The 27,767-nt window shown below is 41.1% G+C and overlaps 1 protein-coding gene across 8 annotated transcripts in view; it reads left to right on the top strand.

Moving 5' to 3' along the window:
- Positions 1–26,296, top strand: part of nav1a (neuron navigator 1a) — an 88,366-nt gene extending 62,070 nt beyond the window's left edge. For 6 of the 8 annotated variants that reach the window (XM_020044996.3, XM_020044995.3, XM_020044994.3 and 3 more), the window contains 15 exons: positions 749–832; positions 1,420–1,531; positions 2,338–2,447; positions 2,883–3,067; positions 3,168–3,327; positions 3,421–3,607; positions 12,801–12,919; positions 13,358–13,459; positions 17,519–17,690; positions 19,495–19,751; positions 19,911–20,062; positions 20,718–20,789; positions 22,240–22,582; positions 24,326–24,563; positions 25,244–26,296. In XM_020044996.3, coding sequence (XP_019900555.2) covers positions 749–832; positions 1,420–1,531; positions 2,338–2,447; positions 2,883–3,067; positions 3,168–3,327; positions 3,421–3,607; positions 12,801–12,919; positions 13,358–13,459; positions 17,519–17,690; positions 19,495–19,751; positions 19,911–20,062; positions 20,718–20,789; positions 22,240–22,582; positions 24,326–24,563; positions 25,244–25,332 — 2,382 coding nt within the window. In that variant the 3' untranslated portion in view covers positions 25,333–26,296. The remainder of the gene's footprint in view (positions 1–748; positions 833–1,419; positions 1,532–2,337; positions 2,448–2,882; positions 3,068–3,167; positions 3,328–3,420; positions 3,608–12,800; positions 12,920–13,357; positions 13,460–17,518; positions 17,691–19,494; positions 19,752–19,910; positions 20,063–20,717; positions 20,790–22,239; positions 22,583–24,325; positions 24,564–25,243) is intronic. The other 2 variants (XM_020044998.3, XM_013136224.4) reach the window with 1 other exon arrangement.
- Positions 26,297–27,767: the final 1,471 nt, after the last annotated feature.

Here is a 27,767-nt window from a genome sequence, read left to right as displayed (position 1 = left end):
TACCATGAAGACCAAGTGCTGATCATCTTCCGTTGCATGTCTTTCACAGCACCAGCAGCGTTAAAGGTCCACTCACAAAACATTGGGGGCTGACCAAGAAATAGAGCCCTGAAAGCCTGAGTCTAGTGATGTCCCTGATTTTTAGGCAATTGTTGGGTTGATTTTCAACTTGGCAAAATGTATCTGCAGATCTAGACGACATGCTACACAAATAGCTGTGTTTTGTTATTTATTAAGCTGATTTAAACAGCCTCCATTACTGTGCTGCCGGTCACATTGTCCAGAAATCCTAATGTGTATGTGTTTATGTAAGCAATAAGACACAAAAGGGGGTGGTATATTGCTAACATACCATGTTTATACATAGAGGCACTGTAAAAACATTGGTACTGTACGTATATATACACAGAGGCACATGCAGACACACACAGCTCTTCTCTAATCTGAGCCACATTGTTTATTGTCTCATCTGTGCCTGTGTCTTTATTTTCTCATCTGTGATTGTGTCTTTATTGTCTAGTCTGTACCTGTGTCTTTGTCTCATCTGTGCCTGTGTCTTTGTCTCATCTGTGCCTGTGTCTTTGTCTCATCTGTGCCTCTTTATTGACTCATCATCTCTCTCCCAGCTACTGTCCTTCTCTTCTCCTCTTTTGCTCCTCCTCCTTCACATATCTCTTCTCTAATCATGTATTCTGTACTTGGATTCTTTCTGTAGTGAATATGTGACTGTGTTGTGTTGTCTAAACAGGCCAACCTTGTGGCTGCCTTTGAACAGAGTCTTGCCCTGATGACCACACGTCTACAGAGTCTGTCAGTCAGCCAGGAGCAGAAGGTACTAAACCACTACTATAAACAGTTTGTCATTTATTTTATTTACCATGCAGCTTTAGACATGCTGGATATTTGTAGCGACTGTCATCGTAAAACTGTCTGTAGATCAACATCCTTGTGATGCTCTTTTCAAACAGCTGAATAAGCTGCTGTCAGAGAATGTGGCAAGCCAACAACAGACAGCTGGCTTTGTGAAAAGTAAATTCAGCTAGCAGCTACTTATTAACAATTGCCAGCTCTCTGTTCTGGAAGATGTTTACCTTTGTATGCGTGGTTAGCACCATGCCTTTACAGTTGTTGTTTTTTCAGGATTAAAAAGGGGCTTGGGAGGTGCCTGTAGTCAGAGGCATATGAAAGCCTCCTTCGCAGGACATTCTGATTTTCTCCTCACTTCTCTTCCATGTTCTAATCCTCCGTTGCATCCAATTGGCTCATTCATCTTGTTACTTCCCCCTGTAACAAAATGTAATACGGCAATCTCTATTGGTACTAAATATATGTACGTTGATTAGGGTAAGAGTTTCAGTTAAATGACTAACTATTGAAAAATTAACTCATCAGTGATAGATCCTTATTTTTTTTCTGCAGGACTCTGAGTTGCTGGCAATGAAGGAGACTATTGATGCTCTAAAGACCAAGAACGAAGAAGCTCAGGCTGTGATCCATGTAGCACTCAACAACCCAGACACTGCCCCTAGTGGTGAGGAGAATTATACTTTAATAAACATTTTCGTCATTTAGCAGACACTTTCATCCAGGTGTTATTGCATGCAGATTAAGATAGCTATTATGTGTCTTTGAGCAAGAAAGAACACTAACCAAGACACTGCCCCTAGTGGTGAGAACGGTTAACACTAACCAAGACACTGCCCCTAGTGGTGAGAACGGTTAACACTAGCCAAGACACTTCCCCTAGTGGTGAGAATGGTTAACACTAACCAAGACACTGCCCCTAGTGGTGAGAAAAGTTAACCCTAACCAAGACACTGCCCATAGTGGTGAGAAAAGTTAACACTAACACTAACAAAGACACTGCCCCGAGTGGTGAGAATGGTTAACACTAACCAAGACACTGCCCCTAGTGGTGAGAAAAGTTAACCCTAACCAAGACACTGCCCCTAGTGGTGAGAAAAGTTAACACTAACACTAACAAAGACACTGCCCCGAGTGGTGAGAAGTAACCGGGCCTTTGCTCTACGGGCCGCTAGACTCTGGAACAGCCTTCCACAGAATGTCAGAGATGCTATGTCAGTGCATTTTTTTTAATCTTACCTGAAAACAAAATTTTATAATATGGCTTTTATTAATATTTTATTTTATATTTTGTTTATTCTTTTTAATAATATGTTTTATTATTATTTTAATGTATTTCTATTTGTATTGTGTGTAAAGCACTTTGTGCTTTTGTGTGTAAATGCACTATGCAAATAAAGTTGTTATTATTATTAATACTATCCAAGACACTGCCCCTAGTGGTGAAGTTATTAATAGTTATCCTTCTTTCAGATCTGCATATGCATCGTCAGAACTCCTGTGAGAGTCTCTCCAGTCTCTCCAGCCTGGGGTCGCTGTCTATGAAAGACCAGGACAGCAAGAAGAAGAAGAAGAAGAACTGGGTAGAACACACACACCTCACACACACAAAGCACAAAGACACACCCCACACATATAGACACACACCGTGCACACAAACACCACAAATATACACACATACCACACCTACACACACCTTGCATACACATACAGCTCCAGAAAAAATTAAGAGACCACTGCACTTCTTTCCTTCCCAAAAAAGTAGAAAAATAAAGTTTTGAGCGAGGAACAGAAACGTTTCAATTTGCAGTTTAATTTGAACCTTTCTGTTCCTCACTCAAAACCTTCCTTTTAAATTTTTTTGGGAAAGAAAAGAAGGTTCAGTGCACTTTTTTCTGAAGCTGTACATACATATAACACAAATATACACACACACCATCCGTACACGTACATTATGCATTAAACACACAAACTGTACCTCATAAATATGTTTTCTCTATTTTTGTATTTCTGTCCAGCTGAGAACTTCCTTCAGTAAGGCGTTTAAAAAGGGTTCTAAGTCTGGAACTTTGTACTCTGACATCGAAGAGATCTCCACCCCCAACTCCTCTACTCCCTCCTCCCCCAAACTGCCCCATAATGGAGGGGAGGGGGCAAACACACTTCTTTCCCAGAAAACCTCTCTCTCTGCAGCCTCCTCTGTGTGAGTACCAAGTGAGGGGAGGAAAGGGGGAGGTAGGCAGTCAATGCCCTGTTGTGGACAGAGGTCTGTGTTTGGGGCCTAACGTGTGTGTGTGTCTTAGGATCTTTGAGGGGGAGGAGCCTGATGGTGAGGAGCGTGTTGTTTCGGAGCTTCGCTCGGAACTCTGGGAGAAAGAGATGAAGCTGACAGACATCCGATTGGAGGCTCTAAACTCTGCCCATCAGCTGGAACAGCTTAGAGATGCCATGAATAACATGCAGGTAGGACTATGTGTGTTGGTTAGATTCAAAGTATTAGTAAATTATTTTCCTGTGGTTAACAAAGTAACTGATGTGTTTGACGTGATTGTCTAGTCAACAGTGGAGAACCTGAAAGCAGAGAATGACAAGTTGAAAGGAAGCCCTGCCCCTGTCCCCTCCTCCAGACCGCCTACTTCTACTTCACAGCCCTCCGGGTTGGCTGGCCTGCTCGGGGCATCACCAAGACAGCCAGTCAGCATGTCTCTCACTAACTCCATCAGCCTCAATGACTGTGACATAGGTGAGACACAGACTCACATCCACACATCAGTGTTTAACAGTGTGGAGAAACCGACACATCATAATGCATTATTTATATGAACAGCGTGACGTAAAGTGGAACTTGAATATATGCAGATATACTGTATCTCACAAAAGTGAGTACACCCCTCACATTTTTGCAAATATTTGATTATATCTTTTCAATTGACAACACTGATGAAATGACACTTTGCTACAATGTAAAGTAGTGAGTGTACAGCTTGTATAACAGTGTAGATTTGCTGTCCCCTCAAAATAACTCAAGACACAGCCATTAATGTCTAAACCGCTAGCAACAAAAGTGAGTACACCCCTAACTGAAAATGTCCAAATTGGGCCCAATTAGCCATTTTCCCTCCCCGGTGTCATGTGACTCGTTAATGTTACAAGGTCTCAGGTGTGAATGGGGAGCAGGTGTGTTAAATGTGGTGTTATTGCTCATACTGGTCACTGGAAGTTCAACATGGCACCTCATGGCAAAGAACTCTCTGAGGATCTAAAGTAAAAGAATTGTTGCTCTACATAAAGATGGCATAGGTTATAAGAAGATTACCAAGACCCTGAAACTGAGCTGCAGCGCGGTGGCCAAGATCATACAGCGGTTTAACAGGAAAGGTTCCACTCAGAACAGGCCTCGCCTTGGTCGACCAAAGAAGTTGAATGCACTTGCACTCAGACCATACGCTGCACACTGCAATTGGTCTGCATCGCTGTGGTCCCAGAAGGGAGCCTCTTCTAAAGATGATGCACAAGAAAACCCACAAACAGTTTGTTGAAGACAAGCAGACTAAGGACATGGATTACTGGAACCATGTTCTGTGGTCTGATGAGACCAAGATAAAGTTATTTGATTCAGATGGTGTCAAGTGTGTGTGGCGGCAACCAGGTGAGGAGTACAAAGACAAGTGTGTCTTGCCTACAGTCAAGCATGGTGGTGGGAGTGTCATGGTCTGGGGCTGCATGAGTGCTGTCGGCACTGGGGAGCTACAGTTCATTGAGGGAACCATGAATGCCAACATGTACTGTGACATACTGAAGCAGAGCATGATCCCCTCCCTTCGGAGACTGGGCCGCAGGGAAGTATTCCAACATACCCTAAACACACCTTCAAGACGACCACTCCCTTGCTAAAGAAGCTGAGGGTAAAGGTGATGGACTGGCCAACCTAAACCCTATTGAGCATCTGTGGGACTTCCTTAAACAGAAGGTCTGTGATGTCGTCATGGAGGAGTGGAAGAGTACTCCAGTGGCAACATGGGAAGCTCTGGTGAACTCCCTGCCCAAGACGGTTAAGGCAGTGCTGGAAAATAATAGTGGCCACACAAAATATTGACACTTTGGGCCCAATTTGGACTTTTTCACTTAGGGGTGTACTCACTTTTGTTGCCAGCGGTTTCGACATGAATGGCCCTTTTTGCATGAGCAGTTGTCGCAAAGTGCTTTTACAAAACACCCAGCCTGAAACACCAAGGAGCAAGATGCAACAGTGTTGAAGCACAGTGGCTAGGATAAACTCCCTAGAAGTGGCCAAAATGTAGGAAGAAACCTAGAGAGAAACCAGGCTCAGAGGAGTGACCAGTCCTCTTCTGGCTGTGCCGGGTGAACATTTTAAGAATACAAATTGTAATAATTAATAAATGTATGTGGGCAGTGTCCAGAGTCTATAAAACCTAATCCAAGTCAGAAGCATGACCAGATCGACAGGGCTTCACAGTATCATGCCATTCCGTTCACCTTCACACCCCTGTCTGCATTTCTAACCTTAATTGGCAGATCATTTCACAGTAGCTCTCTCAATCCTCTTCCTACAGTCCAGCTTAAAGCCTCCTTATCTGCTCTCTGTCCACACATCACAAGCATAGTCAACCTCCCTCTCCAACGGTATTTTCCCCTCCTGCTACAAAGCTGCTGCTGTCACCCCCATCCTAAAGAAACCTGGACTAGAAAACACCATCCTTAACAATTTCCATCCCATCTCCAATCTCCCCTTCCTGGCTAAAACTCTTGAAAGAATTGTTGCCTCACAGCTCCAAACCTACCCCCTCAGAAATATACTATATGAGCCTCTTCAGTCTGGTTTCCGTCCAATCCGTAGCTCAACTCAAACTGCACTCCTCAAAGTTGTCAATGACCTTCTCCTCTATGCTGATGCCGGTTACCTCAACATCCTGATTCTCCTCGACCTGAGTCCTGCCTTTGACACCGTTAACCACCAGATTCTGCTCACCAGGCTCGAGGGGCTGGGTGTTGAGGGAACTGCACTCTCCTGGCTGAACTATCTCACTAACCAAACCCATTTCATTTCACTCAAAGGCCTAAACTCTGACTAAGCCACAGTCACTCAAGGTGTCCCCCAGGGCTCAGTACTTGGTCCCCTACTCTTCATCATCTACATCTTTCCCCTTGGTCAGATCTTCTGTAACTTCAACCTTAATTTTCACTGCTATGCTGATGATACACAAATATATCTAGCCACAAAGTTTCATAAAACTCACCAACCCACCTCTGACCCATATTGAATCCTGCCTGACTGCAATAAACTTCCTCAAATTAAACAGAGACAAAACAGAACTCCTACTCATTGGAACCAAATCCACCCTCAACAAAACTAGCACTTTCAATCACAGCATCGATGACACCGTTGTTTCTCCATCCCCCAACGCACATAACCGTGGCCTCATTTTGGCCAACATCGCCAAACTCAGACCTTCCCTCTCTCGTCCTGTTGCTGAAACCCTAATACATGCTTTCATAACCTCCCGTCTTGATTACTAAAACTCCCTACTTACCGGCATCAAATCTACATCCCTCCATGCTGTTGGATTCTGTCCATTTTTTATCAATTAAATGTATGCAACCGGTAATCAGGAGAGAACCTTTATTTGCATGAGTCCAAGAAGTTGATCTTCCATAGTTCTTACATGTTCTCCAGTAATTACAAGTGAGGTGATGGAAGGCTCCGTGACCTCCCGTTTTTCCCGGTTTCCAGTCACTCACAAACTCACCCCGGACTCATTAATTGTCTTGTGTTCAATCATCACGCACACCAGGTCCCAATTAAGTCATTAGTATGTGTTTAAATGTTTCTCCTCTGCTCCCCTCACCTGTCAGTTATTGTTCCCTGTCTCTGTATGTTCACATTAGTGGCGAGTTTTGCTGCTAAGCTAGCCTTTTGTTTTCATTCAGTTTGTTTTTGTTCTCGGTGTTGTTTTCTATTAAATCTACCACATCGAATGCCACCCTGCCTGCGCCTGGCTCCAACACTACACAACCCTGACACTGACACATAGGAATGTATGGCATTGCAGTCGTGGTGACCATAATGATCGATCTTTACCATACATATCAAGTCCCAGGCTACTATCAGTCTAACCCGTGTCCAACAGAAACAGACCTAACATGACATATTAATGAAATGCATAATTAATTCCCAATAAACCCCTTAAATGATCAAAGTCCCCCCTTGTCCATATCATGAGTCATTCATCAATATCATACTAACGACCCAACATATCCTGAATGTAACACAATACTCCGCTCCAATGAATGTACTAGAGACAGTTCCTACCTTTGAAAAGGAATATGGCACTAATAAACATGTCAGGATATCTGTTGTAATTATGACTATTAAGCAACTTCACAAAAAAAAAGTATCAATGACCAATGTTTGGGTAGTGATCATATGTAGTCCTCTACCTGTCTTGTGAGGAATGAACATACAGTGGGGCAAAAAAGTATTTAGTCAGCCACCAATTGTGCAAGTTCTCCCCCTTAAAAGATGAGAGAGGCCTGTAATTCATCATAGGTACACTTCAACTATGAAAGACAAAAAAAAGAAAAGAAAATCACATTGTAGGATTTTTAATGAATTTATTGGTCAATTCCTCAGTAAAATAAGTATTTGGTCACCTACAAACAAGCAAGATTTCTGGCTCTCACAGACCTGTAACAACTTCTTTAAGAGGCTCCTCTGTCCTCCACTCCTGTATTAATGGCACCTGTTTGAACTTGTTATCAGTATCAAAGACACCTGTCCACAACCTCAAACAGTCACACTCCAAACTCCACTATGGCCAAGACCAAAGAGCTGTCAAAGGACACCAGAAACAAAATTGTAGACCCGCACCAGGCTGGGAAGACTGAATCTGCTTTAGGTAAGCAGCTTGGTGTGAAGAAATCAACTGTGGGAGCAATTATAAGAAAATGGAAGACATACAAGACCACTGATAATCTCCCTCGATCCGGGGCTCCACGCAAGATCTCACCCTATGAGGTCTAAATGATCACAAGAACGGTGAGCAAAAATCCCTGAAACACACGGGGGGACCTAGTGAATGACCTGCAGAGAGCTGGGACCAAAGTAACAGTGGCTACCATCAGTAACACACTACGCCGCCAGGGACTCAAATCCTCCAGTGCCAGACGTGTCCCACTGCTTAAGCCAGTACATGTCCAGGCCCGTCTGAGGTTTGCTAGAGAGCATTTGGATGGTCCAGAAGAGGATTGGGTGAATGTCATATGGTCAGATGAAATATAACTTTTTAGTAAAAACTCAACTCGTTTTGTTTGGAGGAGAAAGAATGTTGAGTTGCATCCAAAGAATACCATACCTACTGTGAAGTATGGGGGTGGAAACATCATGCTTTGGGGCTGTTTTTCTGCAAAGGGACCAGGTCGACTGATCCGTGTAAAGGAAAGAATTAATAGGGCCATGTATCGTGAGATTTTGAGTGAAAACCTCCTTCCATCAGCAAGGGCATTGAAGATGAAACGTGGCTGGGTCTTTCAGCATGACAATGATCCCAAACACACCGCCCGGGCAACAAAGGGGTGGCTTCGTAAGAAGCATTTCAAGATTCTGGAGTGGCCTAGCCAGTCACCAGATCTCAACCCCATAGAAAAACTTTGGAGGGAGTTGAAAGTCCGTGTGCCCAGCGACAGCCCCAAAACATCACTGCTCTAGAGGAGATCTGCATGGAGGAATGGACCAAATTACCAGCAACAGTGTGTGAAAACCTTTTGAAGACTTAGAGAAAACGTTTCACCTCTGTCATTGCCAACAAAGGGTATATAACAAAGTATTGAAATTAACTTTTGTTATTGACCAAATACTGATTTTCCTCCATAATTTACCAATAAATTCATAAAAAATCCTACAATGTGATTTTCTGAAAGAAAAAAATCTCATTTTGTCTCTCATAGTTGAGGTGTACCTATGATTAAAAATTACAGGCCTCTCTCATCTTTTTAAGTGGGAGAACTTGCACAATTGGTGGCTGACTAAATACTTTTTTGCCCCACTGTACATACGTAAGAGATCAAAATCCCAGTCAATTTAGGAAAACTATTAATTGTTAGGAATGAATTCCCATCAAATCTCCTGTAGTTCTAGTCTTCAGTCTTCACTGTCCTGTATCAGTGATGTAAAGTTCCAATATCAGTTATACAGTCAGTGTGATGTGGACCCAGCAAATTGCCTGGTTGTTCTAACAAGTCAGTGTAGGTGTGTAGTGGAGTAGTGAGTTTCCAACACTTCACTAATTCAAGATTAACACCACAACAGTTTCTTCCACTGTGTTGGGACCATGTGACCTTTCCAGTCAACTGGCCCGTGGAACTCTGACCTGTAGTATGTGGAGTCCTTCACTGTCTATGGTTCTTCTAGAAATGGAGTGTGAAGCCAAGTGATCTGATCCTGGCATCGTTCTGCAATGTGAGTGTTCAGGAAGATTTGGAACAGATTTGATCAATGTGGTTGTAGAAATCCTTCTTGAACATGTTGCTGGTACTCACACACTCAGTATCCAGTCGGTAACGTGATGTATCATCAGAAAAGGGGTTGTGATGTCCCGATCTGTTGAACTTATAACTGCAAAACATTGATTTTGTGTGCTTCAACAATCCATCAGTCTTTCATCCACTGAGTATTGTTCCATCAACTCCCAACAATGAAGACAATAGATCACTCCTGAAAACTAACAGATGTTCCATCATTAGAGTTCCATCATTACACCCCATTAGACAAGTTTCCATAATAGTCTATGTCAAATTTATTTTTCCTCTCAATACGCTCCAAATGGTTCAAAATAGTTTTTTTGTTTTTTGTTTGTTAGTTTCTGTTACTGTTAATTTTGTACAGCGTCTTTAGGTCCTTGAAAAGCGCTATATAAATATAATGTATTATTTTTATTATTAGAGTAGTGGAGCTCAATGGGAGAAAGCCCTGCCTCTGGCTGTTTGTTTAGAAATTCTAGGTACAATTAAAAGGCCTGCATCTTACAATCTTAGGTTACGTGTAGGTATATAGGCGCAAGTCCATGTATTGATTTATAGATTAACAATAAAACCCCAAAATCAACCCTAGCCTTAATAGGCAGCGAGTGTAAAGAGGCTAATACTGGAGTAATGTGTCCACAATTTTGTGTTCAAGTTAAGATTCTAGCAGCTGTGTTCAGCACCAATGGAAGTTTTGTTGATTTATCAGGGTAACTGGAGAGAAGAGCACTGTAGTAATCCAATCTAGAAGTAACAAAAGCACTTGTTCATCTAATGAGAGATCAGGGTCGAGGGTAACGCAGAGGTTTCTCACAGTTTTTTGGGATACGACCATACAACCATTGAGGATCACTGTGAGCTGCCAACAAAACTCTTTGTTTCTTGGGTCCTGCAACAAGCAATCTTTTTAGTTTAACAGGCCAAACATTTTCTCCATCATCCACTTCCTAATATCTGAAACACATGCTTCCAAAGTAGCTAATTTTAGGGCTTCTCCATGTTTCATCAAAATATACAACTGTGTCATTAGCACATGGTTCTGGATGACATCACCCAAAGGAAGCAAAATAAATCGATAAAATAATAATGGGCCCAAAACCGAGCCTTGAGGAACACAAAAACATACCTTTGATTTGTCAGAGGACATGCCATCCACACATATGAACTGATATCTTTCAGATAAATAAGATTTAAACCAGGCTAGAATGTCAGCGTAGCCCAAAATGGGTTTCCAATCTCTCCAAAAGAAGGGAGTGATCAGCAGTGTCAAAGGCAGCAGTAAGATCAATATATATATTTTTTTCACCTTCAAGAGTGCAGTCTCAGTGCAATGATGGGGTTGGAAACCAGACTGAAGCATGTCATAGATTTTTTGTCTTCAGGAAGGTATTTAGTTGTTGGGAAACGCATTTTTCTACGATTTTTGAAAGGAACGGCATGGTTCTATATTGGTTTATAATTTCATTTATCTGGATCCAGATTAGATTTTTTCAGAAGAGGCTTTATTTCTGATACTTTTAGTGAGTTTGGTACACATCTGGAGGATAGGGAGCAATTTGTTATGTTCAACATTGGCTGACTTATCATAGGAAATAGCTTCTTAAGTAGCTTTGTTGGAATCAGGTCTAATTGAAAATTTGTTTAGTACTCATTAAAAATGTAGGGAACATGTCAAACAGGGTTTACGTTAGTCGGCAAGTACCAGCTTTTCACTGGTATCAAGTTTAGTTGTCCAGCAGATGAAAATATCAATAGCCAAAATGTCTGTTGGGAAATATGCCAAATTAATATATAAATAGATTAATAGCATATTAAATAGCCTAATATTGTGTGACCTATACGATCTGTTGCCAAGAAAACAGCAAGCCTCCGCTCACTCTTACAGTAAGACATTACTGAGTGTTTGGTCATGTGACTAAGCATGTCCTGAGACTCAAAAGCAGCACACTCAAGCAGCAACTTCAGCATACAACTCTGAAATGTCGAAAGGCGAAGGAGACATCCTTGAATGGGTTTTAAAAAAAACTGTGATGGTGCAACTGAGGCCAGCAAGACCACAGAAAAGCCTAGTTATTTAAAATAGTCTAGTTATTTAAAATGGCCTTCCTTACGTAGCAAAATGTGTTTCAATGTTTAATATTTAATGGAACAACATATCCATACATTTTAATAAAAAATATTAGCTTGAGTGTTTTTTCCTTTGGTCCATCAGAGTTGATGCAAGCAAGCAAGTTTATTTATATAGTACAATTCATACATCGAAGCAATTCGATTTGCATTACAAAGAAAAAGACAATATAAATATATATATATATATATATATATATATATATATATATATAAAATAAATATATATAAAAATACAATGACATAAAAACAAATACTCAAATGAAAACATCAAAACAACATCATAATAATAAAAAATTGAAAAAATTGAAAAACAGGATAAAAACATAGGAAGCTATAAGGCTAAACAGTGTGGTTACGTTTAAGTGGTCAGTCATAGGCACGTGAAAAGAGAACTGTTTTTAACTTGGATTAAAAAATGTATACGTTTGGGGCACGTCGAAGATCTTCTGGTTGTTTATTCCAGTTGTGTACAGCATAACTGCTAAACGCAGCTTCTCCATGTTTAGTTTAGACTCTGGGATCTAATAGCTGACCTGTGTTCATGGATCTAAGAGCCTTGCTCGGTTTACATACTTCAAACATATCAGAAATGTATTCGGGTCCTAAACCATTTAGAGATTTATAAACTAAAAGCACCCTTTTAAAATATGTTCTGTAACTGACTGGAAGCCAATACAAAGATTTAAGAACCGGAGTGATGTGCTCTGTTCTCTTGGTCCTGGTTAACATTCTAGCAGCAGCTTTCTGAATGAGCAGCAGCTGTTTTACAGTCTTTTTGGGGAGTCCAGTTAAGAGGCCATTACAATAGTCAACCCTACTAGAGAGAAAAGCATGGATGAGCTTCTCTTGGTATTTTTGGGACACCAAGCCTTTGATTCTGGCTATAGTTTTTAGATGAATGAATGCTGTTTTGGTGACCATTTTGATATGACTGTTAAATGTGAGATCTGAGTCTATCAGAACACCAAGATTACGCACTTGATCCCTGGTTTTAAGGGCCCAAAAATCCAGCTCTTTATTAATACTTATTTTATTTTTGAGACCAAACACAATAATCTCAATAATCTTTTAACTTGGTTTAATTGTAGACAATTTTGGTTCATCCAGGTATTTATGAGAATACCAGTAAGCCTGATTTATTATTTTTCTCTTATTATTATTTTCTCAATATGCATAATTGGTAGATTCTCTCAAAAATATAAAACATGAACATGAACACACAGAATCAAGCAACACTATCTCTTAAACCCTGTTCCTTCTCTCCTTAGATCGCTTTCCTGTGGATGTGAGGATCGTCTCCTTTTTGCATGAAGAGGTTTGCATGTCTAGTAGTGAAGAGGCATTAGTGAGTGTGTTGGTGCACATCGAAGACCACTCTGTCCCTGAGGTAAACACATCAAATATGAAAACCTTTTAACTGAAGTAAACATGAACCAAACACATCAAAGACTAATACTCTGTACCAGAAGTAAACATTAAACAAACATATCAAAGATTAATACTCTGTACCTGAAGTAATCATGAACTAACCACATGATAGACTAATACTCTGTTCCTGAAGCAAACATTACACGGACACATGGACTAATACTCTGTCCCTGGAGTAAACATGAACCAAACACATGAAAGACCAATTCTCTTTCTCTGAATAAACATGAACCAAACACATCAGACTAATACTCTGTTCCTGAAGTTAACATGAAACAAACACGTCATAGATTAATACTCTGTACCTGAAGTAAACATGGGCCCCCTGTTGGGTCTCACATTCACTGTTCTCCTGTAGTATGAACAAGACTAATAGAAGATATCCTTTCTACCCCAGGATAAACATCCTCAACAGGATCTCCACTACCTGGGTAGTGTTCAGCTGTCTGGAAGGACTGGCTGGTTGGAACTGGACACTCTTGTCAACAACACCTTCATGGTGAGGAAGACTTGTTCGTACATTTGTTTCTATATTGTATTACATTCAAGGAAAGCAGATGTGGAACACCTTATCATAGGGTTAGGGTTAGTACCATAGTACCATTCAAAGGTTTGGGGTCACTTAGAAATGTCTTTATTTTTGAAATTGATCATCAAAATGATCAGAAATACAGTGTAGACATTGTTACTGTTGTACAGCTACATCTCAGATAATTTGAATATATTTTCCCATAATTCAAATCAAAAAGTGACACCTTCATATATTCTACATTCATTATACATAGTGTAGCATTTCAAACTTTTTTTGTTTCAATCTTGATGATTATGGCTTACAGCTCATGGAAATCCAGTACCTCAAAATATTAGAATAAATAATGTATAATACAGAAATGTTGACCTGAGAAGAGCTCTTATCAGCTAATTAACTCCCTGAGCCTTCAGTACACACAACCAGAGTCATGGGGAAGACTGCTGACTTCACACTTTAAATTACTATAAATGACTATTGTAGCTGGAAATGGCAGATTTTCATTTGAAGATCTACATAGGCATACAGAGGCCCATTATCAGCAACCATCACTCCTGTGTCCAATGGCACGTTGTGTTTGTTATTTTAATACTGAGAGGCCAATCCCATCTTTCAAATACTGAGAGGCCAATCCCATCTTTCAAATACTGAGAGGCCAATCCCATCTTTCAAATACTGAGAGGCCAATCCCATCTTTTAAATAACAAGCGCCCCATCCCATCTTTTTTAAATACACAGTTCCAAAGGTTCTTTCATAAAAACAGCACAATGGCATTAATACATCAACATCCAAAAATCACCTCTTTAAATATGATGGGATCCCATTACAGATTTTGTTGGGGCATAGAATAGGAAATGCTGTTTTTCAAGGCTTTAGCCAGGATCTCTTCATAGTGAAACATTGTTCACACTAGGATTTAGCTTTTTGTATTGGTGTTATAAAGAGAAGCAATCAGCAAACTTAGCTGGTCATCTGCATTATGTAGACTTATACAGTGGAGAGAACAAGTATTTGATACACTGCCGATTTCGCAGGTTTTCCTACTTACAAAGCATGTACAGATCTGTATCCTAGGTACACTTAAACTGTGAGAGACGGAATCTAAAACATAAATCCAAAAAATCACATTGTCTGATTTTTAAATAATTAATTTGCATTTTATTGCATGACATAAGCATTTGATCACCTACCAACCAGTAAGAATTCCGGCTCTCACAGACCTGTTAGTTTTTCTTTAAGAAGCCCTCCTGCTCTCCACTTATTACCTGTATTAACTGCACCTGTTTGAACTCGTTACCTATATAAAAGACACCTGTCCACACCCTCAATCAAACAGACCTCTCCACAATGGCCAAGACCAGAGAGCTGTGTAAGGACATCAGGGATAAAATTGTAGACCTGCACAAGGCTGGGCTGGGCTACAGGACAATAGGCAAGCAGCATGGTGAGAAGGCAACAACTGTTGGTGCAATTATTAGAAAATGGAAGAAGGTCAAGATGACGGTCAATCTCCCTCGGTCTGGGGCTCCATGCAAGATCTCACCTCATGGGGCATCAATGATCATGGGGAAGGTGAGGGATCAGCCCAGAACTGCACGGCAGGACCTGGTCAATGACCTGAAGAGAGCTGGGACCACAGTCTCAAAGAAAACCATTAGTAACACACTACACAGTCATGGATTAAAATCCTGCAGCGTGTGCAAGGTCCCCCTGCTCTAGCCAGCGCATGTCCAGGCCCGTCTGAAGTTTGCCAATGACCATCTGGATGATCCAGAGGAGGAATGGGAGAAGCTCATGTGGTCTGATGAGACAAAAATTTAGCTTTTTGGTCTTAACTCCACTCACTGTGTTTAGAGGAAGAAGACGGATGAGTACAACCCCAAGAACACCATCCCAACCGTGAAGCATGGAGGTGGAAACATCATTCTTTGGGGATGCTTTTCTGCAAAGGGGACGACTGCACCTTATTGAGGGGAGGATGGATGGGGCCATGTATCGTGAGATCTTGGCCAACAACCTCCTTCCCTCAGTAAGAGCATTGAAGATGGGTCGTGGCTGGGTCTTCCAGCATGACAACGACCCAAAAAACACAACCAGGGCAACTAAGTAGTGGCTCCGTAAGAAGCATCTCAAGGTCCTGGAGTGGCCTAGCCAGTCTCCAGACCTGAACCCAATAGAAAATCTTTGGAGGGAGCTGAAAGTCCGTATTGCCCAGCGACAGCCCCGAAACCTGAAGGATCTTGAGAAGGTCTGCATGGAGGAGTGGGCCAAAATCCCTGCTGCAGTGTGTGCAAACTTGGTCAAGAACTACAAGAAACATATGATCTCTGTAATTGCAAACGAAGGTTTCTGTATCAAATATTAAGTTCTGCTTTTCTGATGTATCAAATACTTATGTTATGCAATTAAATGCAAATTAATTACTTAAACATCATACAATGTGATTTTCTGGATTTTTGTTTTAGATTCCGCCACTCACAGTGAAGAGTACCTATGATAAAAATTACAGACTTCTACATGCTTAATAAGTGGGAAAAACTGCACAATCGACAGTGTATCAAATACTCTCCCCACTGTATATGATTAGGATGTGTATAATTTACGTACGTGAAGTGATGTTAAGTCCTTCAAATTACTTGAGTAACATAAGTACAGATTTGAACATGTATAGCGCTTTTCTAGGTACTCAAAGGACTTCACAGAGGCCCTCATTTATCAAAAGTGCGTACACCGAATTTCCAGCGTACACCTGGCGTACACCCAAAACCACGGTGACTTTGAGATTTATCAATATGGACGTTGGCGTACGGCACTCTCAAATCCTACGCCAGCTCAGGAGGTGGTGTACGCACGTTTTGTGTAAGTGCGAAAATGCGCAGAAAAAAAATCCTAACGCACTGACAAACTAAAAGATATGATATATTATGACCCACTGTAAAAAAAAACAACAACATAATAATTACAAACTTCAGTGTTTATTTTTGTGCAACATGGACTTCAATGTTTAATTTGTGCGAGTTTACCAAAGCATTTGATTTATATGTATTCCTTCAGATACGAGCCTGTGCGCTTTACATGACGTTTCAGGGATAGGCCCGGCAGTTGCACACGGACTGGGTTCAGTAATAAAAGGCTTTTACTGATCAAAATATAATTCAGACTGACAAAATAATAAAAATCACATTCTTCTTCTTTTAAATAATAATAATAATAATAATAAAAATAACGACATTCTTCTTCTAAATAACAATAAACGTCATTAATAAAAATTTCATAAAATAATAAGACGAATATGACGTTAATATTATGTTAATGAATGGTACTCCACATCATATCATCATCTTTTATTCCTCTTTTTAAACTGCCAAATAAAACCATTTTCTTTCATTCTACCTCCCTGGTGATCGTCTCAATCTCCACGTCAGAGAAGTAAAATTTTTTTCCGTGTGTCTATGGCGTAAAATGAGGGCGTGGGGGAAGCGGAGACTTGAATATATAGGGGCGTGTTATTCTAATGACGATCGTTTTCAGCCGCGGCATTTATCAAGGGCAGGTATTGCGTACACCTGGATTTTAAAGGTACGCACAGCTTCATAAATCAGGCGGTGAGAGGAGTGTAAGCAAAATCTTACGCCAACATATACGCCCGTTTCTACGCAAGAATGATAAATGAGGGCCAGAGTGAGCACACAGGGTAAAATCACTTTAATTGGTACAAATAAAAGGTAAAATATATGACACATAGGGCGGTAATGGGGATTAACTACAAATGTATTCATTCCTCAAAAAGGCACCTAAGTGCATGTAACACATTACTACTTACCACTGCACGAGCATCTGTTGAGGATGGATGGTTTCTCAGGACTACATATCCCAGCTGTATGGTTTTTGATATGTAGATATTTTCTTCTCCTCGGGACTACATATCCCAGCTGTATGGTTTTTGATTTGTAGCAATTTTCTTCTCCTCGGGACTACATATCCCAGCTGTATGGTTTTTGATCTGTAGATATTTTTCTTCTCCTCAGGACTACATTTCTCAAGTGGACCCCACTGCCAGTCTGGGATTGTCGATTGATTCTCTGCACAGCTACCAGCTGCCTTTAGGGGGACAGAGAGTTTTGGGCGGAGATGTGCCCCAAATCCTTCCTTCTTGTTGTCTTGGTAATGGCCCCGCTCGCATCATTGTTACCCTGAAAGGTGAGTCTCTAACCCACCAAGTTATAACACTGGCATCATCGCAAGGAGCCATCACCTTTCCTCTTAAATAGTACTTGTACAACCTTCCTATTAAACTAAACTAGTACAACCTTCCTCATAAACCAGACTGGGACATCCTTTGTCTTAAACAGTACTGGTACAACTTTACTATTAAAACAGACTGGTACAACCTTTGTCTTAAACAGTACTGGTACAACTTTACTATTAAACTAGACTGGTACAACCTTTGTCTTAAAGAGATAGTTTGTCCAAAAATCATATTTTGGTGACAGTAACAGTGTAAGCAATCCATTATTCAGCTCTGACTCTGTCCCTAATTAGCGTTATTAGCATCATAGAAATTCATGAATGGAAATGGTATGTACTGCTATCGCAAAACAGTATTGCAAGTGGTGTTTTATTCCTCAAAATAATAAAATTATTTTGCGATATAATTCTCATTTCAAATAAACTGGTACTTCCTTTGTTTACGGGTCAGTTTTGTTCACAATTCTATCAATCCATGCATTTGTTCGGATTGAGTTTATACACAGTATACAAAAGTAAGTATTCACTAGCTAGAAAGCAAATTACCTACTTCATCTTTGATATTTGCCTCGGACAGTCACCTCGGTGATGGTGAACATGTTAATCCCCAAACCTTGCCCAGAATATCCGGAATCAGTGTGTATTTTGTGTATTATAACACAGCAATTATAAGTATTACTTACAATCTGTCTTGTCTCCACGGGTTGAACTAGGTAACTTAATGGAATGGCATTTTCCTTTAGTCCTCTTCTAAGTGAACGTGGGTCACAATCCTCTTTATTAAAATGTTTCTTGCAAAAATGTTATGTCTCGTTGGCGAAGGTGATCCATTGATTCTCCCAAAATATGACTCGGGAGAGGCAGAGGTATTGTCCCGATTGCAGAGCAGGTTGAATTTAATTAACTCAAGACCCACAAGCAGGCAAACGAGCAAGCAGAAGTTGACATCAAACAAAGGAAATCCAAAAGTTCGAAGTGTGTTTATCAAATGCACCAAATAACACAGCATCATTTTGGACAATGAAATTCTTGTGACATCTACGTATTTAGAATTAAGAAACATATAAAGCAAAAATATGTCAAAAAATATTGCAATAATATACCTAAGTATAAACTAGCAGCAATTATAGAAAGCTAGGTGAAGCAACATATCTTCACATAGCTGGTTGAGGTTAAAGTTCACGCTCACTGATGACATCACTGCCAAAGAACAGAAGCTGTGTATGGTGGCTATAGGAAATAGTTCGCTAGTGCCCTTTTGAATTCAGGCAGTTCTGCCGGTTGTTTCGTCAGTGTACAGTTTAAAAAAGCGATGCTACTGCAACAGATTACTGTGTGTTTTAAATTACGTAGTAATTTTCCGCTTGCAATGCAGCTTTGCGATAGCAGTATGAAACATTTCCATTCAGGAATTTGGACGATGTTAATAACAGTAATTACAGACTTGGACAGAGTTGAATAATGGATTGTCGGAAGAAATGACTCTATAGGCCTTCTGGAACATCTATTCGTGAAATTTCAAAACAATATGAATTTTGAACAAACTATGCCTTAAAACTAGACTGGTACAACCTTCCTCATACACTCTACTGGTACACTCTACCTCTACCACTCTACCTTTCTCTTCTTCCATCTTTATTCCTCTATATGTTCTTCCTCTTTTAGACTTCCTTTCTCCTCCTTTAGATATCCTTGCTCCTTCTCTAAAATGGCAGAGTCTGATGCTGATTCAGTGTTCATTGTGCCCTCTCTCCAGGTCTCAAGGAGCAGAGTGTGGACTCATTAGTTTTTGACTTGTTGATCCCTAAACCCATGATGCAGCATTACATCAGTCTACTGTTAAAGCATCGCCGACTAGTTCTGTCGGGACCCAGCGGTACCGGGAAATCACACTTGGCAACCCGCCTGGCACGATACCTGCTGCTGAATCACAACCTCTCACCTCCCCACGACCTCTCTCTCCGAGGGCAGAGAGAGGTTGTCACATTCAACATGCACCACCAGTCGCACAAGGTAAAACAGCTGACCTTTAACCATCCATCCTTAGGAGACTAACCCTCCTCCTGAAACCACTGACTATGCAGGCCTTCGTTCCAGCCCATCATCAAAACATTGAGTCTGTTTTTGGTTGAATGCCTTTAATGACTTACTTTTTAATCATCCAATCACCAGGAGCTCCAGCTCTACCTTTCAGATGTGGCCACTCAAATAGAGCACCAGATTGGTGGCAAGCTGCCACTGGTAGTTATTCTGGATGACATCAGTGATGCCGCGTCTGTCAGTGAGCTGGTTAATGGAGCACTAACCTGCAAATACCACCACTGGTAAACAACCGAATCAACAACCTATAATCAAACTGTACTTCAAACTGAACTTGGTGGTGTCCTAAAGGAATGTGGGTGGAGTCTTACAGGGGAACTTGGTTGTGTCCTAAAGGAATGTTGGTGGAGTCTTACAGGGGAACTTGGTTGTGTCCTAAAGGAATGTGGGTGGAGTCTTACAGGGGAACTTGGTTGTGTCCTAAAGGAATGTGGGTGGAGTCTTACAGGGGAACTTGGTTGTGTCCTAAAGGAATGTGGGTGGAGTCTTACAGGGCAACTTGGTGGTGACCTAAAGGGATGTGGGTGGAGTCTTACAGGGGAACTTTGTGGTGACCTAAAGGGATGTGGGTGGAGTCTTACAGGGGAACTTTGTGGTGACCTAAAGGGATGTGGGTGGAGTCTTACAGGGGAACTTTGTGGTGACCTAAAGGGATGTGGGTGGAGTCTTACAGGGGAACTTTGTGGTGACCTAAAGGGATGTGGGTGGAGTCTTACAGGGCAACTTGGTGGTGACCTAAAGGGATGTGGGTGGAGTCTTACAGGGCAACTTGGTGGTGACCTAAAGGGATGTGGGTGGTCTTAAATGGGAATTTGGGTGGAGTCCTATCTATATTTGACAACGTGTGTGTGTTTGTTTGTTTGTGTGTGTTGTCCTCAGTCCCTACATCATTGGAACCACCAACCAGCCGGTTAAGATGTCACCTAACCATGGACTACACCTTAGCTTCAGGTAAATCATAACAGCAATGGATTGGGGTCATTCACATTGTGATTCCAGTTTGTTCATGTTTACGAGTTGGTATACTGTGAATCAGACCTATTGCCAGTTGACAACACGTACATACAACTACACACACATATATCACAACACATACAACTACACACACACATATATCACAACACATACACACATACAACTACACACACACATATATCACAACACATACACACATACAACTACACACACACATATATCACAACACGTACACACATACAACTACACACACACATATATCACAACACGTACACACATACAACTACACACACACATATATCACAACACGTACACACATACAACTACACACACAAATATATCACAACACGTACACACATACAACTACACACACACATATATCACAACACGTACACACATACAACTACACACACATATATATCACAACACGTACACACATACAACTACACACACACATATATCACAATACGTACACACATACAACTACACACACACATATATCACAACACGTACACACATACAACTACACACACACATATATCACAACACGTACACACATACAACTACACACACACATATATCACAACACGTACACCCATACAACTACACACACACACATATATCACAAAACGTACACACATACAACTACACACACACACACATATATCACAAAACGTACACACATACGACTACACACACACATATCACAACACATGCATACATACAACTACACACACACATATATCACAATACGTACACACATACAGCTACACACACACATATATCACAACACATACAACTACACACACACACATATATCACAACACATACAACTACACACACACATATATCACAACACATACAACTACACACACACATATATCACAACACATACACACATACAACTACACACACATATATATCACAACACATACAACTACACACACACATATATCACAACACGTACACACATACAACTACACACACGTATATCACAACACGTACACACATACAACTACACACACATATATATCACAACACATACAACTACACACACACATATATCACAACACATACACACACACAACTACACACACATATATATCACAACACATACAACTACACACACACATATATCACAACACGTACACACATACAACTACACACACACATATATCACAACATGTACACACATACAACTACACACACACATATATCACAACACATACAACTACACACACACATATATCACAACACATACACACATACAACTACACACACATATATATCACAACACATACAACTACACACATACATATATCACAACACGTACACACATACAACTACACACACATATCACAACACATACACACATACAACTACACATACACCCATCCACCTAGCCTAACCACTCTTCTATCCACAGGATTGTGACATTTAGTAACAATGTAGAACCAGCTAACGGCTTCCTGGTGAGGTATCTCCACCGCAAGGCTGTGGAGGCACAACCCCACCAACCACACCCACCATCACCACAACAGAAGGAGATGGAGAGGCAAGTTCTGCTGAGGGTGTTGGACTGGGTTCCTCAGCTCTGGTACCATCTCCACACTTTCCTGGAGAAACATGGAACATCTGACTTCCTGATTGGTCCCTGCTTCTTCCTGTCCTGCCCAGTAACCATTGCAGAGTTCCGACCTTGGTTCATCGACCTGTGGAACCATTCGATCATCCCGTATCTCCAGGAGGGTGCCAGAGATGGACTGAAGGTATCACTCTAAAACCAACCCTGATCTTAACACTGGGACCACCAAGCCTTTCAAATGAACATTCACAGCCAGACCCCAACACCATTTTCATCATTAGCATACGAATCGTCCCTGTTAGCATGGACATCACCATCCAGCCAGAGCATCAGTTCATCTACTGGGTCGTCATCAAACTATATAGAATAGTATAAAAATTATGAATTACAGAATTTATTTGTTTTAAATGGTTAATTAATTTAATAATAATGTGTTTGTATTGAAAGACAAAAAAAAAGAATACATAGAACATTTAAGAACATAGGCTGTAGTTTGTTCGTTCATTTTGCCCTACAAATGTTTATTTTATTTTATTGAACAACACTTACATTTCTCAGAAATAACTCCATTAGAATGTAGTTTTGATCTAATTTTGGTGATGTACAAAGTAAAACAGACGTTATCCACCACTCCACATGACTAGCCCTACACAGGCCTAAAACACGATTGCTTGATTTCAATGCCAACGCACGGCTCTAATCTCCTAGATTACTGGCATATAAGACATGAATAAAAACTGCGAAGAGTTAAAGACGAGGTCCAAAACGAATAGGCTTTGTGAACGGCTTGTCTTTGCTGGTCTCTCCAGGGGTTGTAGTGGGGTTATTGATTTTAACACCAATGCATAGCTCTAGTGGCAGAGAATATTGTTGGTATTTTGCTTTGTGAATACCTATTTAGCCTAATAAATTTGTAGAATATTAATCTCCAGTAATATAAGCAGAGAAAATTCTGAGACGATAGGATGTGTGCATGATTTAGTTTCTCTTTCCTAAAATAAAAAAAGTAACAAACTACATTTGATGAATTAGCCTATACAATAGTTGAATCTCCTATTGAAAAATTATAACGTGTGTTAAGTTGCCTATATCGTTTGTACTATTGCCGATTTAAGTCTGAAAACAGGGTAAAAAAAACAGGTAAATTGTCTCCAAATTGTTTTAGAGTTTAGAATTCTGACAACGGAACAATGTAATATACACCTATTTAGGAAGAGTCATGGAAGGAGGAGGGTGTAGCTTTCAAAATGGCAGGTTTATTTTAATTACAAATTCAAACGCCAATTCACGTAGGCATTTGGCGCTCCTAGTGTTAACCCCAACCTTCTCAGAGAAGGGTGTGAAGGGTGTGACCTGTCTGTCTGTTTGTCCTGTAGGTCCACGGTGTGACCTGTCTGTCTGTTTGTCCTGTACATCCACGGTGTGACCTGTCTGTCTGTTTGTCCTGTACATCCACGGTGTGACCTGTCTGTCTGTCTGTTTGTCCTGTAGGTCCACGGTGTGACCTGTCTGTCTGTTTATCCTGTAGGTCCACGGTGTGACCTTTCAGTCTGTCTGTGTTTCCAGTAGCTCTATGATGTGAACTCTGTCTGTCTGTCTGTGTTTCCAGTAGCTCTATGGTGTGACCTGTCTGTCTGTCTCTCTGTGTTTTCTGTAGGTTCATTGTGTGACCAATCTGACTGTCTCTGTGTTTTCTGTAGGTTCATGGTGTGACCTATCTATCTGTCTGTCTCTCTGTTTTCTGTAGGTTCATGGTGTGACCTATATGGCTGTTTCTGTGTTTTCTGTAGGTTCATGGTGTGACCTATCTGTCTGTCTGTGTGTTTTCTGTAGGTTCATGGTGTGACCTATCTGTCTGTCTGTCTGTCTGTGTTTCCAGTAACTCTACGGTGTGACCCATCTGTCTGTCTCTCTGTGTTTTCTGTAGGTTCATGGTTTGAAAGCTGCGTGGGAGGATCCAGTTGAATGGGTCAGAGGAAGCCTGCCATGGCCCGATGCCCAGGAGGACCAGGCCCAACTGTTCCACCTGCCTCCACCTAACCCCACCCTCTCTTGGGTCAACACAGCCCCAACTAGCCCAAACCCTGGCCTCAATGGAAGACAGCTTGAAGACAGTCCTCTACCGTGTCCAGTGCACACTGACCCACTGGTGAGAGACGGAGAGGGTGTGTATGTTTTTCAGGGTGTGTGCGTGCGTGTGTGAGGGAGAGAAGGGTTTGGGTGTGTGTGTGTGTGTGTGTGTGAGAGGTTGGGTGTGTGTGCGTGTGTGCGTGTGTGTGTGTGTGAGAATGGTTATGACAGGTTGGGTGTCTACATGGGAGACCATTCATTTATTAATGCTGTTTGGGGTGCATTTCTACACTGTACAACTGAAGTTTCACTGTTCTGTCTCTGTCTGTCCCTACCTTCCTGTTTAGTGTTTGGTCTGTCTCTGTCTTTCCCTACTTGTCTTTTTTACAATGTTCTGTCTGTCTCTGTCCCTACATTCCTGTTTACAGTGTTCTGTCTGTCTCTGTCCCCACATTCCTGTTTACAGTGTTCTGTCTGTCTCTGTCCCCACATTCCTCTTTACAGTGTTCTGTCTGTCTCTGTCCCCACATTCCTGTTTACAGTGTTCTGTCTGTCTCTGTCCCCACATTCCTCTTTACAGTGTTCTGTCTGTCTCTGTCCCCACATTCCTGTTTACAGTGTTCTGTCTGTCTCGGTCCCTACTTCCCTGTTTACAGTGTTCTGTCTGTCCCTGTCTTTCCATATTTTCTTGTTTACAGGGTTTTGTCTGTCTCTACTTTCCTGTTTACAGTGTGCTGATGATGGCTTCTCTGTCTCTGTCTCTCTTGCTGTCCAGATGGCCATGCTGCTGAAGCTTCAGGAGTCAGCCAACTGCATAGAGTCCCCAGAACAGGACTTAGCCCCATCCATGCTTCATTAACATAGCCGTTCCTGCAGACTACAATCTGATGCTAACATAATGCTGTCCTAACGTAGCCTAGCCTCTAGGCTAGCAACATGCTACCCTAACATAGACTTGTCTCCAGTACACACTATTTTGCACAGCCTGTTAATCATCTTTGGCTACAATCCAAATGAGCTGTTATTTTACCAGAGTTTGAAGTTGAGCATCATGGAAGGATCTACTGACAATGCTCACTTAGCACTCTGATGTGATGTACAGTGCTTAAATACAGACTCAATGCTAACCTAGCATGTTGATGGCCAGCGCTAAGCTATAGACTCAATGCTAACCTAGCATGTTGATGGCCAGCGCTAAGCTATAGACTCAATGCTAACCTAGCATGTTGATGGACAGCGCTAAGCTATAGACTCAATGCTAACCTAGCATGTTGATGGACAGCGCCAAGCTACAGACTCAATTCTAAACATAAATTGAACTAAAACCATCCTAAAGCATCCCAATGGACTAATGTACTGTTTAACCCCTGAACCCTTCCCTGCTATATAATGTACTTTGTAGAGGGATCGAGACATCTCTGCATGGCAACAGAAAGATGATAATGATGTTCTACTCTCCCTCCATCACATCCCAGTCAAACTGCCAACTAGTATTTCAAGTAATTGATTCTCCCAGTGTTTGAAGGAGACAAAGGGGTACCCTACCATTACCAATGTCTCTACACTGCAGTCAAATTAATGCACTTTATTTTCTATTGGTCTGATGGTCTGAATGATGTTTCATGGCCTGTGAGTGTTTCACAGCGGATGCAGTTCAGCAGTTAGTCCTGATGTGGGTGCTGTTCTACTGCTTAGCCTTTAGCTCTGCTGGAGCAGTTTGAAGTAGTGATGGCGAAATGAGGCTTCATTAACGTTATTTTAGCAGCAGGATATTATGCTGGCAGCACTCAAATTTTCTTTTTCTAAATAAAAGCCATCATTGAAATTTACAAGGCAATATAATTAACAATCTGAGTTAGCACTGCTAGCATAATATCCTGCTGCTTGAACAACAGTAATGAAGCCTGGAATGACTAGTGTGAAGAGTTAAGGGTTCACAGTGTGAACCAGTTACATGATGTCATAAACTTTATTTAATGTTGCTTTTTATATCCACTGTCTTTACTGCTGGTCAATGTTGAATAACATAGCGATTGATAAAATTAATCCAACACAGGGTCAAATTTTACATGGACCAGACCTTGAAGTTTAGTATGCAAGATGTAAGTCTACTGTAAAACTACTGCCAACAGAACCCAAGTGGTCTGGATCTGGTTATAAACCATGTTCTCAAAGAGTTTGGAGAGAAGGTAATAATTTCTGGTTGTGACAAATTTGTTCTGAAGGGGTTGGTTATGACCAGTCTGTGTTGGGGGTGTTGGAGGTTATATTTGGGTTATGAAGTGTTTGGGGGAGAACTAATAGTTTTTGTATGTTTGTTCCTTGGAGGATTGGACCAGAGTCACAGAGACAACTGCTTTTGTTCACGGTTACCATGGCAATAACATTACCTTATCTTAACCACAGTTCGACCAAGATCTTAACCAGGAAATACCTCAGATCACTTCAGTGGCTGGAGTTTAATCACCAGCCATCTGATCTTCTCACATGGATCTAGGATGTGGGAGAGTTGGTGCTGATCATCTCATTGAGGCAATACGGTCCTATATTGACCTCTGACCTTTCCTGGGGGATCATAAATTAATATATGATTTTCTTTTTTTGTCAGTATTTTAAAGAAAATATACTTTCTAGCGCAGTTCTTTGTAAAAGGTTCTTTCTAGCTTGTACAGAACATCACTACTGTACATAGCCAATGCATCTGCGACAACAATCATCACTTAAACATAGAAATAGTGGACAACGAATGAGGATTGCTATTGATTAATTGATTGAATAGCTATAGGGAATGTGGTTCATTATAAGAGCATGTTAAACTGATACCATACACAACATAACACTGTTATGTTCTTAATAAAGCCATGTCTTCTCATTCTCAATGGTCTTTTCTGTCCTGTTGCTGTGTCAATAAAACCTTCCCATTCTCACTGTTAACCTTTTGTGAGGCTGTCTATGTGTTGTTGATAAAAGCTTTCTATAATTTTTCTCACCATATATATATATTCTGGTTTTGGAGACACATAACTATTGTGGTTATAACAGAGATGGAGCTGCGGTCTGGAGACCACTCAGACGGTCTGTGTCTCGGTCTCCAGTGTTGCGGTCTGGGTCTCCGGGGTTTGGGTCTTGGTCTGGGTCTCCGGGGTTTGGGTCTCCGGGGTTTTGGTCTGGGTCTCCGGGGTTTTGGTTTTGGTCTGGGTCTCCGGGGTTTGGGTCTGGGTCTCCGGGGTTTGGGTCTCCGGGGTTTTGGTTTTGGTCTGGGTCTCCAGGGTTTGGGTCTTGGGCTGTGTCTTGGTCTC

This window comes from Esox lucius, chromosome 12 (assembly GCF_011004845.1).
Source record: "Esox lucius isolate fEsoLuc1 chromosome 12, fEsoLuc1.pri, whole genome shotgun sequence".
Taxonomy (NCBI): Eukaryota; Metazoa; Chordata; class Actinopteri; order Esociformes; family Esocidae; genus Esox; species Esox lucius.
The sequence above is the reverse complement of the archived record's forward strand: the minus strand, read 5'-3'. Positions and strand labels throughout refer to the sequence as shown.